This window comes from Vigna unguiculata, chromosome 11 (assembly GCF_004118075.2).
Source record: "Vigna unguiculata cultivar IT97K-499-35 chromosome 11, ASM411807v1, whole genome shotgun sequence".
Lineage (NCBI taxonomy): Eukaryota > Viridiplantae > Streptophyta > Magnoliopsida > Fabales > Fabaceae > Vigna > Vigna unguiculata.
In genome coordinates this window covers 2,613,172-2,632,575 of record NC_040289.1, presented here as the reverse complement: position 1 = coordinate 2,632,575, position 19,404 = coordinate 2,613,172, and the positions used below count along the sequence as shown (strand labels likewise).

The 19,404-nt window shown below is 30.7% G+C and overlaps 1 protein-coding gene and 1 long non-coding RNA gene across 8 annotated transcripts in view; one reads left to right on the top strand and one right to left on the bottom strand.

Annotated features, from left to right (window-relative positions):
• LOC114169256 (cysteine-rich receptor-like protein kinase 10) overlaps positions 1–19,185 on the bottom strand; it is a 29,448-nt gene extending 10,263 nt beyond the window's left edge. The window contains exons 1-7 of one of the 6 annotated variants that reach the window (XM_028054318.1): positions 10,619–11,702; positions 10,353–10,472; positions 10,082–10,236; positions 9,786–9,996; positions 9,200–9,437; positions 8,910–9,057; positions 8,368–8,815 (exon numbers count right to left, since the gene is read on the bottom strand). In XM_028054318.1, coding sequence (XP_027910119.1) covers positions 8,507–8,815; positions 8,910–9,057; positions 9,200–9,437; positions 9,786–9,996; positions 10,082–10,236; positions 10,353–10,472; positions 10,619–11,393 — 1,956 coding nt within the window. In that variant the 5' untranslated portion in view covers positions 11,394–11,702 and the 3' untranslated portion in view covers positions 8,368–8,506. Of the gene's footprint in view, positions 1–8,367; positions 8,816–8,909; positions 9,058–9,199; positions 9,438–9,785; positions 9,997–10,081; positions 10,237–10,352; positions 10,473–10,618; positions 11,703–15,722; positions 16,078–16,169; positions 16,318–16,459; positions 16,756–17,119; positions 17,331–17,404; positions 17,560–17,664; positions 17,818–18,013 lie in introns of those variants that run through there. The other 5 variants (XM_028054317.1, XM_028054316.1, XM_028054319.1 and 2 more) reach the window with 5 other exon arrangements.
• LOC114169257 lies at positions 7,413–15,616 on the top strand. 2 transcript variants are annotated; one of them, XR_003600872.1, is made up of 3 exons: positions 7,413–7,637; positions 8,049–8,225; positions 15,369–15,616. It is a non-coding gene; the product is annotated as an uncharacterized LOC114169257 (long non-coding RNA). The 2 variants fall into 2 exon arrangements; XR_003600873.1 differs by lacking the exon at positions 7,413–7,637 and adding an exon at positions 7,647–7,932.
• Positions 19,186–19,404: the final 219 nt, after the last annotated feature.

Sequence of the window (19,404 nt, the reverse complement as noted above, 5' to 3'; positions counted from 1 at the left end):
AACAGTAAATATTATTGTATCAAATAACATGAAAATTATATTTGAAAGTATTCACTCTCAAAACTACGAAACATTTCCGTAAATATCGTGTAATATTTTGTAAATTCCACACCAAATCCTGATTAATTTATTGTATTACCATTTTTAGTTTAATTTATTTTAAAAACAATAGTTACTTTCTCTAAAAAACTATGTAAAGGTTCCTAAAATGTCATCTTATGGTACTTACTGCTCCAAAACATTAATTATGAAGACCACCAATTATGTTTTTTTGGGACATGACACTCTCTTACTATAATAAATGAATGTTGTATATTTCAATACATGTCTGGAAATCTGATCTACACATATGAACCCATATGAGTATATTTTAAAGAAGATAAGTTATAAATTATAGACGTAGTAGCGTTCTTTGAGTGTGAAGAGAGGTACCAGTAATCAAAGCGTGTTAGTGATAATAATATTACGTAGAGCAATCATGATTATCGTCTTGAGAGTGTTGATAACTCTGGACAGTGCAATTAATTTTATCTTGAGAAGTGAAAACCATAATGAAGAGAAATTTAAAAAAATGAAACGCTCCTTGGTTGGCGATTTAGTATTTAATATTGGAATATGAAAACATTTAATAATTAAAACATGTAGCAGATGATATAGCAGTTTAGTCATCATTATCTCGAGTAGTGCGAAATTTAATGCATTTGAATACTGATTGACACGTTGTTATCATTATCTCGAGCAATGCGAAATTTAATGCATTTGAATACTGATTGACACGTTGTTATCATTATCTCGAGCAATGCGAAATTTAATGCATTTGAATACTGATTGACACGTTGATTTGGAGATAATTCGAACCACTTTTTGAAGGCGTTGGAATACAAAAAGTTTTTTAAACGATCATTTCAAAATTATTTTTCCATAAAAATTGATCTTAAATTCTTCTGAGTATGAAAATGGTGAAAAATATTTTAATTATTTTATAACTTATATTATTTTAATAATAATAATAATTAATAAGTAATAGTTATTGTATTTCCCTGACGTTTAAATTTCCAATTTATATGGAATGGTAATTAATGTTAATTAATTCAATTTCTAATTAAAAATAATTTATATTGACTAAAATGAAGTCGAACAAAATCTAATACAAAAAAGGAAAATACATATAATAAAAGAGAATAAAATATAACTTTTATATTGAGATATATAATAACTGCATACAAAATAAGAGTTCAATTGAAATCTTCTTATATATTGATATATATATATATATATATATATATATATATATATATATATATATATATATATATATAAAAGAAGTTCAAACAAAATTACATACAATTCAACTTTAATACGCAAAAAATAGATAAAGAACTTTGATATCTCTGCTTGTTCTTTCACTTTCAACTTTAAAAAATAATTCAGGGTGATCCTCTGCAAAGAGTTGATGATCTCCATAGAAAGATCTTAGTTGGTTCTAGCCTTGGGTAATCATTGGAGTGTGAATATCCATGTTGTAAGTAACATGGTGAACATTACTTTGGTAATCAACAACAATCCATTTAGCAGCAAGGTCCTTCCAATAGCGTATTATGAACACTCGGTCGACGTGTCCAAAGTCCTTAAAATATTAGCAAGTTAAGAATAAAGAAATAAATAAATATAAATAACAAAAATAAATGAGTTTGAATCAAAAAATATACCTGGTCTTTCAAAAACATAAAAATGAATCTGCCAACCATTTCTGAAGAAAGTATGGATTGTGGTGTGGGCATGGATTCCATTGCAGGAGAATAGGTTGGTGATGAAGTAAAATTGTAAGTGAAGAAAATGGGTAACAGTAGAAAAATCAGATGTCTGACTTTGAATTGGTAAACATAGGGAATATATATATAAAAAGAATAGGAGAAGTCATAGCTGTTGGAAGTATCCATACATACTGGACAGTCTGAACTGGTAAAAGTACAGGTTAATAAATACGAATTAAAAAATAATACGTTAAAAAAAAGAATTATGAAGCGTCGTAAAAGTATAAGAAGAATTATTTAATGTAATTTACTAATGTTGATTTTTTTCAGGAAGGGGTATTTAATATTGGAATAGAATAAAGTTTAATAATTATAACGTGTGGCAGATGATGGAGCAGTGGCAGATGATGGAGCAGTTTATTCATCATTATCTCGAGCAGTGCGAAATTTAATGCGTTTGAATACTGATTGACAGGTTGATTTGGAAAAAAATTCGAAGCAGTATTTGAAGGGGTTGGAATACAAAACGTTTTGTAAACAAAATGGTTTTGATGGAGTAAACGGTGATTGGAAAAATGTGAAGAACTCTTTGAAAAATGTCCGAATAAAAACAAAAATTGGGTAAAAATAAAGAGATTTGGTGATACAGTGCATTATTAAAAAAATACCATTAACGAAAAAAAATGACACAAACAGAGTTTAAGGTAGAAAAATGAAGAAGATGAAGGGTTTGCTTGTAAAAGGTGGAAAAATACAGATAAATTGGTAAATAAAAAGGTAGATTTTGATACAAATTACTTACCAGTTAAGTTGTACAGCGAAAAAGACTCTTGAATCAGTTTGAAATCTTGATTTGAAGCTTGTAAACAGAAGAAAAACAGTTAGATCAAGGTAGATAAATGGAAAAAATAGTTAGATTAACTCTGTTTGGTGTAGAACCTTGAAAAAATATAGTGTATGATGAACTCTTTGAAAAATGTCCAAATAAAAACGTAAATCGGGTAACAATAAAGAGATCTGCTAATAGAATGCATTATTAAAAAAATACCATGAACGAAAAAAAAATGACACCAAGAGAGTTGAAGGTAGAAAAATGAAGAAGATGAATGGGTTGCTTGTAAAAGGTGGAAAAATACAGATAAATTGGTAAATAAAAAGGTAGATTTTGATACAAATTACTTACCAGTTAAGTTGTACAGCGAAAAAGACTCTTGAATCAGTTTGAAATCTTGATTTGAAGCTTGTAAACAGAAAAAAAAATATAAGAAACAGTTAGATCAAAGTACATAAACGCCAAAAATAGTTAGATAAAAAGTTTTTATAAATCTGATGTTAAATCTGTCGTAGTGAACCATATTAGACATGTAGCAACCCTAGAAAATACCATCATCGGAAAAAAAATAGTTAGATCTGAGAAAATAAAAGAAGAATATGAGTTGTTCACTTGAGAAAGGTCAAAATGAAAACGAAATCTGCGTAATAAAACCATATGTCGCAGTGAACCATATTAGTCCTGTACAAAAACGAAACAAATAGTTAGATCTGACAAAATATAAGAAGAAAATGAGTTGTTCGGTTGAGAAAACTCAAAATAAAATCGACTTCTGGGTTTAAACCTGTAAAAAAAAACGCATGAAAAAGTTAGATCTAACAAAATATAAGAAGAAAAATAGGTGTTCGCTTGAGAAAACTGAAAATAAAAACGACTTCTGGGTTTGAACCTGTAAAAAAACGCATGAAAAAGATAGATCTGACAAAAAATAAGAAAAAAATGAGTTGTTCGCTTTAGAAAACTCAAAATAAAATCGACTTCTGTGTTCTTACCTGTAAAAAAACGCATGAAAAAGTTAGATCTGACAAAATATAAGAAGAAAATGAGTTGTTCGCTTGAGAAACTCAAAATAAAATCGACTTCTGGGTTCTTACCTGTAAAAAACACATGAAAAAGTTAGATCTGACAAAATATAAGAAGAAAATGAGATGCTTGCTTCAAAAAAATCAAAATAAATATGAATTCTGGGTTTAAACCTCTGAAAAAATGAATAAAAAAGATAGATCTGACAAAAAATAAGAAGAAATGAGTTGTTCGGTTGAGAAAACTCTAAATAAAATCGACTTCTGGTTTTAAACCTGTAAAAAAACACATCAAAAAGTTAGATATCAGAAAATATAAGAAGAAGATGAGTTGTTCGTTGAGAAAACTCAAAATAAATTCGACTTCTGGGTTAAAACCTGTAAAAAAACGCATGAAAAAGTTAGATCTCACAAAATATAAGAAGAAAATATAAACCATCTCCATAGTCGTTTTTTTGCGATTTAAAAACAACTCGATGAAAAGAAGAAGATGAACAGAAGAAGATGTTAGAGAAGAAGCTAAGAAAGGCAGAGAAACCATGATGAACGCAGAGAAACAGAGAAAGAGAGAGAAAGAAGTGAGAAGGCGGTGCCAGAGAGAATGAGAAAGAGAGAGAAAGAAGAAAGAAAGCGGTCGCAGAGAGAATGAGAAAGAGAGAGAAAGAATTGAGAAGGAAGACGCTGAAAAGACTGAGGAAGAGAGAGAAAGAAGTTTTAATTAAAAGTTTCGGTTTTCAATTTCTTTTCCATTTTTTTTTCATACTTCAAAATGCTGAGAGATTGACACATCAGCGTTTTTACCTTTTGTAGATAAAAATTTGAATTGAGAAGTAGGTCAGATATATTATTCAATTGAAAAACTTGCCTTTTGTTAGTTCCCAATTGTATATAGTATTAGATACATACACTAGTGTAGAATCGCGTTTTTAACTCGCCTTATAAGCTTCGGTTACTGCGAAACCGAAGCCTATAAAGACGCGGTGCCATTTTTAAAATTTTTTGAACCTTTTTGCCTCGGGTCCCCATCCAACAGAAGCCTATAAGAGCTTTTATGCTTCAGTTATCACTCAACCGAGGCCTATAAATCGTCAGTGTTTCCCAAAATTTCAAAATTGCCACTAACAATAGAGGCTTTGGCCTCGGGTGGAATATGACCGAGTCCTATACGAATTTATGCCTCGGTTATTAATGGAACCGAGGCCATAGACCTTATTTAGGGTTCCAAATTTTGCGAACCCTGCACCTGTTCATCTTCTCTATGCCAACCCAAATTTTTCTCCTCTTCGTGAGCGTGGTGCAGATGTAGGTTCGCGTGTGCAGGTGCTCCCCGCTGCCATGACTGGTTGCTTCAGCCGTGACTGTAGCTGCATTCTCCGATGCCATGGTTTAGGCGAGGTCCATGGTGTTTCGTTGTTGCAGATCTGTTTTTGGCTTATGCGTGGAGGCTCGCGGTGATTGTCAAGGTGTGTTGAATGTTGTTGTTTCACGCATGGTGAAGGTAGTGGTGGCTGATGGTTCTGATGTGGTGGCTGTCATGGTGAGGTGCGTCGTGACAGGTGTAGTGAAGCATGGTAGTGCGGTGATGAGCGGCACGGTGGTGTGCTGTCGCAGGTGCGTCGCGATGAAGGTGTTGCTGCTGCATTTTTAGGTGCGTGAACAGTGACTCCATGGTGGACTGCGCGCCGGCGATGCTGCTGTTTTGTGCATCTGTTGCAGGTTGGTGCGTGAAGATGATGGTTGGATGCATGAAGATGGCTTCGGTTCTCATATACCCGAAGCAAAAAAGTCCCTCTATGGCTCCGGTTCCTTTGCAACCGAGACCAAATTGGTCTCGTCCCAATATGCCTCGGGTCTAAAATCAAGGCAGAATGACGAAAATAATCAGGACCAAAAGCGCTTACTGCACTGGTAGTATTTTCCATTTTTATTCAAATTTTTGGATTTGTATTATTTTTAATGTTATTTTTGCTCAAATTTTAAATTTCATATAAATATAGGCTTAAATATACATTTGACTCTATTTTTGTTGTTTTTATTTAATTTAGTCCTCATTTTCGTTTTATGTTTAATTAGGTCCTTATTTTCGTCAAATTTTGGTCAATTTAGTCTTTTTTACTAACGCTGTTTAAATACTTAACTTCTTAAACAATACATGTAACATGTCAGCTTCTGATTTTTCTTTTATTTAATTTTTAAATTTTTTTAAATTTATTTTATTAATTTCAAAAAAATTGTCTACGTGTCAAACTATAATTGTGCCACGTGTCAATGTCAATGCCACGTGTCATTTTGTGATTGTGCTAATTTTTTTGTTCAATTTTGTTCCTATATTTATTATTTTTGTTCAATTTAATCCTTATATTTATTATTTTTGTTTATTTTCATCCTAATTTTATTTAAAATGAATCAATTTTTTCAATTTCAAATTAATATTAAATTTAATATCTTTTATAGAAATTAAACTAATATTTTTTCTAAAATTTACATTTTTATTAATTATTTTTGAAATTAAATTATAAATGAAATATTATTCTCATATTTAATTGTTAAATAGAATATAATTATTTAAAATATAATTATAATATAATTATTAAATATTTTCTCCTAACATTTATACTCTAAGATAATAATTCTTTTAAAATTGATATTTAAAAATATTTCAAATATTAGAAATATTTTAGAAAAGTAAACTAATATTTATAAATTAACATTTAAATATAAAACATTTTAGATGTTAATATTTAAAATGCAATAAAAATATTAAATACTTTAAATTTAAATGTCAATTTTACGAATGTTAATATATATTTTTAAAATATTTTAATAATACTTTAAATAATTATATTCTATTTAACAATTGAATTTAAAAATTATATTCAATTTATAATTAAATATAATAATTTATAATTGGATTTCAAAAATAATTAATAATAATGTCAATTTTAAAAATAAATATATAATATTTATAAAAAATTAAATTTGGTTTCAACTTGAAAAGGAAAAAAACTAGGATTAAATTGAACAAAATAATGAATATGAAGACCGAATTGAACAAAAAATAACGAATGTCGAGACTAAATTGAAGAAAAAAAAATAATACAATCATAAATTGACACTTAGACACTAGTATTGACACGTGACATAATTGTAACTTGACACGTGGACAATTTTTTTGATATTAAAAAGAAAATTAAAAATAAAAAAACTAGGAGCTAACATGTGACATGTAGTGTTCAAGAACGTTAATTATTTAAAGACCATTAGTAAAAAGGACCAAATTGACCAAAATTTAACGAAAATGAGAACTTAATTAAATGCAAAACGAAAGTGAAGACCAAATTAAACAAATACAACGAAAATAGAGAATAAATGTATATTTAAACCTTAAATATAAAATTAATATATATATATATATATATATATATATATATATATATATATATATATATATATATATATATATTTAAAGAAATATAAAAAATTAAAATTAATACAAATATTAAATTTTAACTTGTTAAAATAAAATAGTATAATGTTAAAAATGCGGAAAGTTAATTCTTTCTATAAATAATTGGGAAAATATTTAATTTTAGCGTTTCAAATTGCTCTTACTTGTTAACAAGCTTTATTTTCCTACAATTTTTCTCATATGATTTTCAAACTGTTTTAGTATATTTTCAAACAATGCATTTATGATATTTACACCCTTTCTTCGTATCTATTAAAAAACACAAAATCACTGCTGAAAATTCATTATTAAATTCTTAACATTTTCTGAAAAATTCTCAGGTATCTATGCATTTTTTTGGTTAAAGTTTTGTGTCCTTAGCATTTATTGTTTTTCTAAAGTTGTTTTTCTTAGTTGTAATGATATTGGTAACCATCTTCGTAGCAAAGGAATCTGAGGGGGAGTCTTTATATTTTGGTTGTTAAACTGACACAAACAAGTTTAAGTTGCGGTGGCTATGAACTGTTTGCGAAAATGCCTGAGAGAGTTTTGGTGATCTTTTTTGTGCTGGAAAATTGGGGGTAAGTCTCGAGAGCAAACTTACCTAGTTGGTGTTGAAAATAGTTTCTTAATGGGTTATGGTGGCAAGATCTGTGAGTTTGAGGCTATTTGTTCTTGTCAAACCATTTTTTCTTTTAAATTTCGGGGAACAAATATAGTAGCTCTTAATGTCTTCTGATTAGAAAAGGGTTGATGTGATTAGCCTTGAGGTTGCCAAACGACGTGATAACTTACTTTCAAAAGCTTGCCGTGTAGACATAAACTTTTTGGCTCATACGTAGATTTGGCTACCAATTCCCTCTTGACCTTTTATGGGTATTTGCTGCTTTATGAAATTTTTCTCAGACTTTACTGCTTTGGGAATATACATCAGCTGTGTTAGTTGTGTGGCCAATTGCCTCTCTCATGTTAGCGTGTTGCCTATCATTCAGGTTCCTGATGATGACTTAACGGAGTGGAAGATAATGGAACCATTTCAGTTAAGAAGAAGACTGATGGCTCAGTCAGGCTTGATTCCTTGTTGGAGAAACACAGGGTGCTTCTCGTTCTGGCTTTGACAAGGACTTGCAGGGTTAATGGAGATGGTTTTCTCAACCAAGCAATTTCAGGTATCTTGCTTTGCGACGATAATTTTGTTTTATGAACTTTGGATGCATGTGGGTTTTTGTCTGTGTAGTTTTTTCTTGGAAATTGATCTATATTCTAATGCCACAAAAGCAAGATATTTATATTGGAGATTGAACTATATTCTAAAGTAAAAAGTATGGGTACATTCAATGTTAACATGAGAGGATAAGTTAAAAAATAATTTGATTTAAATCAATTATAAATACAACTTTGTTTGTCACTTTTGAAGTGATATATTCAAATCCATTGTGCAATCATGAAATTACCTAGGTAAAGTGATGGAGGTTGTTATATCATGAATGGAAAGATTCTCGGAAGTTCTTGATGTAGAGACTATCTTTGAGGCCATTCTTCCAACTGAAAATGCTGGATATTTGGGTTTTGGAATGGCCACTGTGTCACTCGCCAGCATGACAACAACATCGGACATGGTTGGTCTATCATTTGCATCTTCTTGAACACACAACAAACCAATCTGTATGCACCTCCCTACTTCACTGCCTTTGAAGGATTTTTCCAGCATTGGATCCATCAATTCCAAACATTTTCCTTCATACCATATTCTCCAAGCCTACACAAGTATTTGTAGTTTTTTAATAACCTTAAGCCTTAGTTCTCTTAACACTGTTAAATAATTTCTATACCACACTAGAGTCCATACTTACGTATACAAGGAGACTTTGACCATCTGACAGGTAGAATTCACCATTCTTTCTCCCACAAATGATTTCTAGAACAAGAACTCCAAAGCTGAAAACATCAGATTTCATGGAAAATAGTCCTTCCATAGCATATTCAGGAGCCATGTATCCACTAATGGAAATCAGTACAGCTTTGTTAGTATCTCGTGTCAGGAAACATATAGCAAAGAATTTGATTTTACTATAATTAAATACTAAAATATGCATTGATAAATCTTATTGCTTTCAAAGTATTTGCTATAAGTAAAACTCACTAAGTGCCCATTACTCGTTTTGTATTTGCTTGGTTCTGTCCCACTTCAAATGCTCTTGCCAATCCAAAATCTGATATTTTGGGATTCATGTCATGGTCTAATAGAACGTTGCTGGCTTTGAGATCTCTATGAATTACTCTCAGTTGAGAGTCCTCATGAAGGTATAACATACCTCTTGCTATTCCATTGATAATGCTTAATCTAAGTTTCCAATCAAATTGTTTTTTTCTCTCAACATCTGAAAGCACAATAACATCATAGAGATTTGAACAACAAAACAGTGAGGGAAGCAGAAAAGTAGAAAATAGACCAAATGCTATGATTTAGCCACAGGACGGGAAAAAACCAAAAGAATCTATCATTTCTTCTTAAAGATGAGTTATAACATGATATAACTGAATTTAGTGTAATGTGTATTTTAAAGAAAGGAAAACATGGTATGGTTGTTTTAGCTACTATGATCGTGTTCTCATGCTCTTAGTTTTCCCACTTTTCTTGGGAACCAATTCTATGTTTGTACTGTTGAATGCTGAACAACAAATTGCAGTGAAAGCAACACTGCTACTGGGGTTATATGAAGACATACCAAATAGGTGAAAGTCGAGACTTTTATTCGGCAAATACTCATATATGAGTATCTTTTCATAACCCTCCGAGCAACATGCCAAAAGTCTTACAAGGTTACGATGCCTCAATTTAGCTATAAACGTTACTTCATTTTTGAACTCCTCCGAGCCTTGACCAGAAAATTTTGATAGTCTTTTTACTGCAATTTGCGTTCCATCAGGCAGAGTTCCCTGATAAAAATTTGCAATAAATAAAACAATATAAAAAGTTGGTAAAAATAAGGAATCTATATCTGAAACTCTGAATCATCAAAACCTTGTAAACGGAGCCGAATCCACCTTCCCCTAATTTAGATGCTTCTGAAAAGTTATCAGTACTCTCTAGAATTGTGATTAATGGGATTCTGGGCAGGTCAGTGTTCCACATTTCCTCTGGTTGAATTTTGTGAAATGAAGGTAGAGGAAGCCGTTCTACAAAAAGAAGGTTGTGAGCTCATATCTGAGCAAACTAGTTTTATTTGACTAGGAGAAAATCAAGGAATGTGTACATTCTCTAACGCCAACCGTCACTTTTTCTTGATAATTACCTTTTCTCACTCTTTTCCTGTGCCAGAAGCAATATACGCTGAAACATAGTACAATTATTGGCCCAGTCACACTGAAGGTAATGAGCAATATTTTTGACCTCTTATCATTCCCTTGTTTATCTGCGACAATATAAAAGATGAATGAGAATATAAGATTGATTTGGTGATAAAAGAGGACGGGACAGAGGAAGGGATATGCCATTGGTTTGAATCCTTCCATTAACAAAAACTAATACTTTTTGATAAGAATATGGATTCAGATTCACCTTGTACATTGGGAGCAGGAGCTGAAGGTGGTTGGGTGTTAAGAAGGTAGAACATATAATCATCATACCTAATCAAACAACTTCCAGACCAAATATTCCATGCCAGTTTTTGTTCACAACATTTAGGAAGTTCAGCTAGTATGTCCTCCAAACATTGTCTGCACACTTCATTTGTGAGATCTCTAGAGCATTGCACCACGGCATACCTACTCTCAGTGGCACTCAAATTGAATCCATCCTTATAGTACAACTGGTTGGTTCCATTAGTTGCTTTTCTGATCAAACTTCTCAAAAAATCCTCACCTATCTGAATCTCTGTTATGTTCGATATGTTTCTTGTTCCAAGAATATGCCATGTTGGATATGTCATAGCTTTCCCAAAGAAGTTCTCGTTTGAGTACCTTATAAGGCAGTAATCATTCCACACCACAGCAGACACTCTATTGGAGCAGAGCTGAGGGGCTTCTCTGGCAGCAGTGGAAATACAAACTCGACAAAAATATCCAGCCAAGCCACCCCCACAATAATAGAGGCCGTACACAGAGCTATTGTTAGTGCCTATGGTGGTGATGTTGTAACCATTGCTTGTGGCTGAATCTGAGGACATCCAGGTCAGGATGCTATCAAGGTTGGTTTGGTATGCAGTGCTGAGAGTTTGTTGGGTGGTGTTATTGCAGCTACTTCCCAGGTATGTCTGTTCTTCAGCCTTTGTAATGAATGACCTGAAATTCAGCAGTAACAAGAAAGTAAAACAAATTGTCTGCATTCCTATCATGAAGTACTTGCGTAATTATGTTATTTGCTACAATTGCTGAAACATGTAGCAAGTAATGCATTTCACAACAAAGAGTTTCATGTGTTATTCATTCTCATTTGTCAATTTTGACTGCTATATAAAATACCATTTTTAACAGTAAATATTAAAAAAAGATAAAGTTGCAGTTTTAAATTCAACATATATAAAATTTCAACTAACCTAGCCTATAATTGAGGGCATGTCTTTGTAAAATTATGACTAATTCATATGAGTTTGATTAAGGCAACCCTGCTGACATCAGGTACGTATGGAATTTTGCTTATAGACAACATTATCATTTCCATTGTAGAGATAACAGAAAATATTCATAATATTCTAAAATAATGTTGTTCCTACGTCTGAGAATTTTTTAATTTGGGTTTTTATGTAAAATTTATTAAATCGGTTTTATACATGTAAAATGCTATTCATTTTGAATTTGGTCGTCGTACATGTCTTATATTTTAAATTTGATCCTTATATATATATATATATATATATAGTGCATTTTTATTTGATCCATTAAATGACCAAATTAAGAATTCATTAGATATATGTATGGACCAAATTTAAAAGTGCATTTAACACTCTCAAACTTGATCTGTTTGCAAAAGTGATAAAGTTAAAAAATGGACTGAAATAAAATTTAATTTATTGTGTCTATTTTCATATGGAATAAAGTTTAATGATCAATTAAATAAAAATAATATTTAAGATATCTATTTATAAAAGAGATTATATTTAGAGAATTAAATATTTTTTTCTTATTATTATCATTGCTTTGATTATCTTTTCCTGAAGTAAATAGAGGGAGGTATTTCTTTTAATCCATCTATACATTTAGACATACCAGAGTTAAAAGTAAAGATGGAGAGAGCTGGAGGCACATGCTACAGGAGAGAATCACTTCCATTTATCGGTCTTATTTTTAATTTCAATATTTGTTTAAAGTTTTTCTATAAATGATTGAATTTTGGTTTTACATTTAACATATTTTTTTAACTTTTCAGAATCTAATAAAATTCCATTTGTTCTAAAGTTTTATTTTTAACTTTTTACTCACATGATCTCATAAATCAGTCTCTTAGTATGATTTATGTATGTTAAATTCATGATTCTTCCGTTACGATATTTCTCTCAAATTAACTTTTTTCAAATTAGTATGAATTTTAACTATGATTTTACGAATTTTTTGTATGAAATTGGCATGAAGCCTAATTATATTTTTTTTTTTCAAATTAGTATAATCTAATATTATAAAATGTTAATATTTTATATTTTTCACTTCATACAATGAATTAATTGAATAATCTTGAATTGAAATAAAAATTAAAATATTCATTTGTGTGAATTCAATAAATTAGGAAGATTAAAAATTGAAAAGTTTGAATTGCGGTGTTTAAATAAAGGAAATAATTTTTTTAATTAAAAAAATTATATATAAAAAATTTATTTTGGCATTTCTGGATATTTTGTCCAAGTGCGTCACCATTAGTATATAATTTACAAATTGAATATAATAAATAACATATTATAAATTGTAGGATAGAAAAGATAAATAACTATTATGAATGCAACACATAAAAAATTATATAACGTTTATGAAAAACCACTTGCTCCAAATTTTCAAAGAAAATACTAAAAAATTCCTTTTTTTTTTTCCTTTTTTTGTTGTTATTTTCTAGATATGGCGAATGAATTTGTTTCGTTAGTATTGTTCGTATCGTTTTTATTTTGATAAAAAAATATTGTATTGACTGGATACAAATATTAATATGGAAAATATTTAATTTTTTATACATATCCGCCTCGTCATTCATGACAATACATGTCCTGAATTCATTGTGTCCCCTTTAAATCATTAAACTACTCATAGTTGATCAGGAATATATATATATATATATATATATATATATATATATATATATATATATATATATATATATATATATATATATATATATTCTCTTTCTCCTCTATTTAGTTGTTTGACTAGTTTTATATTTACAAAATTCACAAATATCTTTAAAATATTTCCCTTCTTATTATTGTTTTGATTACAGATTTTTTGTGGTTAAGTTTATGGTGTATAATCAAGTTTAGTGAATAACATAAATTTTATGTCTCTTTGATTATTTTTACTCTTTTTTAATATTTTAATCTATTGTTTATCTTTTTTTACATAAAAGAAATTTGATTCTTAATTATTTTTTATTATGTCATTTAATCGTATAAGTCTTTCATTTATTATGTGATATACAAACTTATCTTCTTTCTGCAATTTTATTTAATAGTTTATCGAATCTTTTAATCACTTTTACCTTTTATTAATATTTTATTTGTTGTTTAACTCTATTACGTGAAATAATGTTTTAATGATTTTTTATATAATGATTTTTATTTTTTAATTCATTTTGATAAGTGCAATTTTACGATTTATGTTTAAATTTGATTTATTATTATATTAATATTGTTTTTTCATGCGATTCCATTCACTATAATCTTTATTGACGGATAATAAACAAGATTAATAAACACACATTAAAAATATTTTTTAATTTTATCAACTTTATTTTATTAATGTTTGTAAAATTTATAAATATTTTTATTGTGATGAAATTTTATTTACGTGTAATTGTGAAATGTTTTATATAATTCATTTACATTTATTCGATTGGTATTTGAAATTCTAATTTAAAATTTGTACAATTCTAATTTTAACGTAGTTTTGGTTTAAACAACTTAATGTTGTTCATTTATTTGTGTACTTTTAATTTATTTAAAAATATTTTATTTGTCTTTTATTGAAATATGTTTTCTATTTTTTTACGAATAAATATATATTTATGGTTTATTTAACTATATTTTGTATTTAAATGTATCTTTTTTCTCTTCGCTGCATCATCGTTTCGATTCATTATCAAATTCTAAGTGCTTTCCCAAAAATTCTCAGGTATTATTTATTCATGTATTTTTTTTTTTAATTTTTTTCTCTTAGCATTTTGTTGTCTTTGAAGTTAGTTTTTTTTGTTTAGCAGTAATGATAGTGTTATCCATTTTCTTAGCAAAGGAATATGCACGTTTGTGCATGCCAAGAGGAAATAGGAATCTCCTTTAGTTTTTGTTGTTGAAACTGACACAACTTAACACTTTAATATCTTATTTGAACTTCAATCAAACAAATGAGTTACGGTGGCTATGACCTGTTTGTGAAAACGCCTGGGAGAAATATGGCGATGTTTACATAATGTATGATAAAGTCTTTTTGCGCCTGAAAATTGTGGGATAGGCAGTCTTTAGAGCATTATTTGCTCGTATGAGTCAATTTGCATAGTCGGTTTTGTAAATAGTTTGTTAATGGATTATTGTGGCAAATTCTGTGAGTTTGAGGCTATTTGTTCTTATCAAACACATTTTAGCTGATGCATATATTATTATTTTTTTTGATAATCTTAGCTGATGCATATATTTGCCTACCAATTCCCACTTGAACTTTTGCGGGGTATTTGCTTGTCTATGAAAATTTTCTAGACTTTTTTGCTTCAGGAATGTACACCAGCTTTGCAGTTTACTCGTTGTTGTGTTGCCAATTGCCTTATCCATGTTAGCGTGCTACCTATCATTCAGCTTCCATATTAACATAGTGGAATATTGTTGAAAATAATTCAAGTGTGAGTCAAAGTTCCACATTAAATAAAATAAATAAAGTTAAAATACTATATAAGAATAAAGACCCATGACACTATTTTTTTAAGATTTTGGATTAAGATATTATCAAATGTCTTATATGAGTATAACTTATGTCATCTATATATATATATATATATATATATATATATTCACAATGACTATAACCAAATCATATGAGAAAAATAACCCAACAAATATAGATAATGAACTATTTCTACTAATAAGAAAACTGATGGCTCAGTCAGGCTTGATTTCTTGTTGCAGAAACACAAGGTGCTGCTTGTTCTGGCTTAGACAGAGACTTGCATGGTTACTTGGGATGGTTTTCTTACACAAGCAATTTTACGTATTTTGGCTGCGATGAGAATTTAGTTTTGCGAGCTTTAGTTGCATGCGGTGGAATGGACATATAAGGGTTCATTTTTGCTTTGTTTTTGTCTGTGCAGTTTTTTCTTGTAAATTGATCTATATTCTAACTCAACAAAAGGAAGATTTTTATATTGGAGATTAAACTATATTCTAATATAAAAAGTATGGGTACATTCAACGTTTATATGAGTAGATAAATTAATAAATAATTTGATTCAAATCAATTATAAATACAACTTTATCTGTCACTTTTGAAGAGATATATACAATACAAATCCATTGTGCATTCATGAAATTACCTCGGTAAAGTAATCGAGGATGTTATATCATTAACGGAAAAATTCTTGGAACTTTTTGATGTAGAGACTTCCTCTGAGGCCATCCTTCCAATTGAAAATGCTGGGTGCTTTGGTTTTGGAATGGCCACTGTGTCACTCGCCAGCATTACCACAACATCGGACATGCTTGGTCTATCTCTTGCATCTTCTTGAACACACAACAAACCAATATGTATGCACCTCTCTACTTCACTTCCTATAAAGGATTTTTCCAGCATTGGATCCATCACTTCCAAACATTTTCCTTCAGACCATGTTCTCCAAGCCTACACAAGGATTTGTAGTTTTTAATACTCATAAGCCTTAGTTATCTTAGCATTGTTGAATAATCTCTTGACCACATTAGAGTGAGACTTACGTATACAAGGAGAGTTTGACCATCTGACATGTAGAATCCACCGTTCTTTCTCCCGCAAATGATTTCTAGAACAAGAACTCCAAAACTGAAAATATCAGATTTCACTGAAAATAGTCCATCCATAGCATATTCAGGAGCCATGTATCCACTGATAGAAATCAATAGAGCTTTGTTATTATCTCGAGTCATGGAACATATAGCAAAGAATTCCAGTTCAGAATAATTAAGTACTAAAATATGCATTGAATAACCTATTTGTTTTCAAAGTATTTGTTATTAGTAGAACTCACTAAGTGCCCATTACTCGTTTTGTATTTGCCTGGTTCTGTCCTACTTCGAATGCCCTTGCCAATCCAAAATCTGATATTTTGGGATTCATGTCAAGGTCTAGTAGAACGTTGCTGGCTTTGAGATCTCTATGAATTACTCTCAGTTGAGAGTCCTCGTGAAGGTATAAAATTCCTCTTGCTATTCCATGGATAATGCTTAACCTCAGTTTCCAATCGAACTGTTTTCTTCTCTCAACATCTGACAAAACAATTACAGGACAGAGATTTGAAAAAAAAACAAAGAAACAGTTAGTGAGGCAAAAAAAAAATAGCAAACACATCAAATGCTAAGATTTAGCCATAGGACGGGAAAAAAATACCAAAATAATGTATCATTTTCCCCTTCAAGATGACTTATAACATGAATATTTATCACATGATATAACTGGTTTTGGTTTAATGTAAAGATGAATGAAAGGAAAACGTGGCATGATTGTCTGAGGTATTATGATCGTGTCCTCATGTTCTTATTTTGAAGTTACAATAGTACCATATACATGGAAGGAAAACTACATTAAAGCCCCACACTTTATTTGGGAACCAATACTATTTTTTGTAATAGCGAATGCTGAAGAACAAATGCAGTGAAAGCAGCACTGCTGGGGTTATGTGAAAACATACCAAATAAGTGAAAGTCGAGACTTTTATTCGGCAAATACTCATATACGATAATTTTTTCATTTTCCTCTAAGCAACATGCCAAAAGTCTTACAAGGTTGCGATGCCTCAATTTGGCTATAAACATTACTTCATTATTGAACTCCTCTGAGCCTTGACCAGAAAATTTTGACAGTCTTTTGACTGCAATTTGTCTTCCATCAGGTAGATTTCCCTGATAAAATTTTCCAATAAATAGAACTTAGTAAAAATAAGAAATCTATATCCAAAATTCCAAATCATTACTACCTTGTAAACAGGGCCGAATCCACCTTCCCCTAATTTAGATGCTTGCGAAAAGTTATCAGTACTATGTAGAATTGTGATAAATGGGATTCTAGGCAGGTCTGTGTTCCACGTTTCCTCCGATTGAATTTTATGAAATGAAGGTAGAGGAAGCTCTTCTACAAGAGAAGTTTGTGAGTTCATAGCTGAGCAAAAGAGTCTTATTTGACTGGGAAAAATTAGCTATCATATAAATCTAGGAATCTGTGCTCTGAGGAAATTACCTTCTCTAACTCCATCCCTCGTATTTTCTTTATAATTAGCTTTTCTCACCTTATTCCTGTACCAGAAGCAATATAGGCTGAAACATATTATTGCCCCGATCACACTGAAGATAATGATCAATATTCTTGTCCTGTTATTAACCCCTTGTTTATCTGTGACAATATAGAAGATGCATGTGGATATAAGGCTGGTTAGATTGCAAAAGTGGAAGGCAGAGGGAGAGATAGGTTATATTACCAAAACTAACATTTTAACAACTAATATTTACTATTAAAGATGAATAGTCAATTTTTCAAAGTTATTTCACAAAGTAAATAACAGAAGTAATATAACAGGATTCAAATTCACCTGTTTTCTGATTGGGTGCGGGAGCTGAAGGTGGTTGGTTAGCAAGAAGGTAGAACATATGATCATCATACCTTATAATACAACTTCCAGACCAAACCATCCATGTTACTTTTTGTTCACAACATTTGGGAACTTCAGTCAGTATGTCCTCCAAACACTGTCTGCACACTTCATTTGTGAGATCTCTGGTGCATTGCACCACGCCATACCTACTCTCAGTAGCACTCAAATTGAAGCCACCCTTATAGTACAACTGGTGGGTTTCGTTAGTAGCCTTTCCGATCAAACTTCTCACAAAATCCTCAGCTATCTGAATCTCTGTGGTGTTGGATATGTTTTTTGTTCCAAGAGTATGCCATATTGGGTATGTCATAGCTTTCCCAAAGAAGTCCTCATTTGAGTACCTTAAAATGCAGTAATCATTCCACACCACAGCAGACTCCCTATTGGAGCAGAGCTGAGGGGCTTCTCTTGCAGCAGTGGAAATACAAAATTGACAAAAGTATCCAACCGCATCACCACCACAATCATAAAGGCCATACACAGAGCTATTGGTGCCTATGGTGGTGTGGTTATAACCATTGCTTGTGCCTGCATCCGAGGACATCCATGTTAGGATTCTATCAAGGTTGGTTTGGTATGCACCGGTGAGAGTCTGTTGGGTGGTGTTTTCGCAGTTACTTCCCAGGGACTGTGCTTTGGCCTTTGTACTGAATGATTTGAAGCTCAGTAATAACAAGAAACTAAAGCATATTGATCTCACCTTTCCCTGTGTTCCTATCATGAAGTGCTTGCTTAATTTTGTTATTTGCCACAATGATTGAAACATAGATAAAGTAATGCATTTCAAACCATGAGTTTCATGTGTTATTCATACTCTGCTTACTATTCTTTAACAATATATCAATTAAGATGAACTAAAACTTCAAATTTGAAATTCAACACGTATAAAATGTCAACTAACCCGTCAATAATTGAGGGCAAGCCTTGTTAACATTACGACTGGTTGACTTTGAGTTTGTATCAGGAAGCCCTTCTGACATCAGGAACGTATGCAGTTTTGCTTATAGATAAAAGAACCATTCTCACCTGAAGGAAAACGAAGAGAAAATACAAAATATTTTAGAATAATGTTGTTCTTATACGTATCATGTAATGCATTTTTATTTGATCCGTTATATGACAAAATTAAGAATGTGTTGTACTATCCAAATTAAAAAAACAAGCTTTTACACTCTTAAGTTTCATCTATTTATAAAACTGATAAAGTATTAAGTGTGGATTGTGTTGGAAATTCAAGTGAGTCTAAATTTCACACTAAGTAAAAATGAGAAAGTTGACCATCGTATAAGAATAGAGACTCATAAGACTCTGGGTTGAAGGTGATGTCA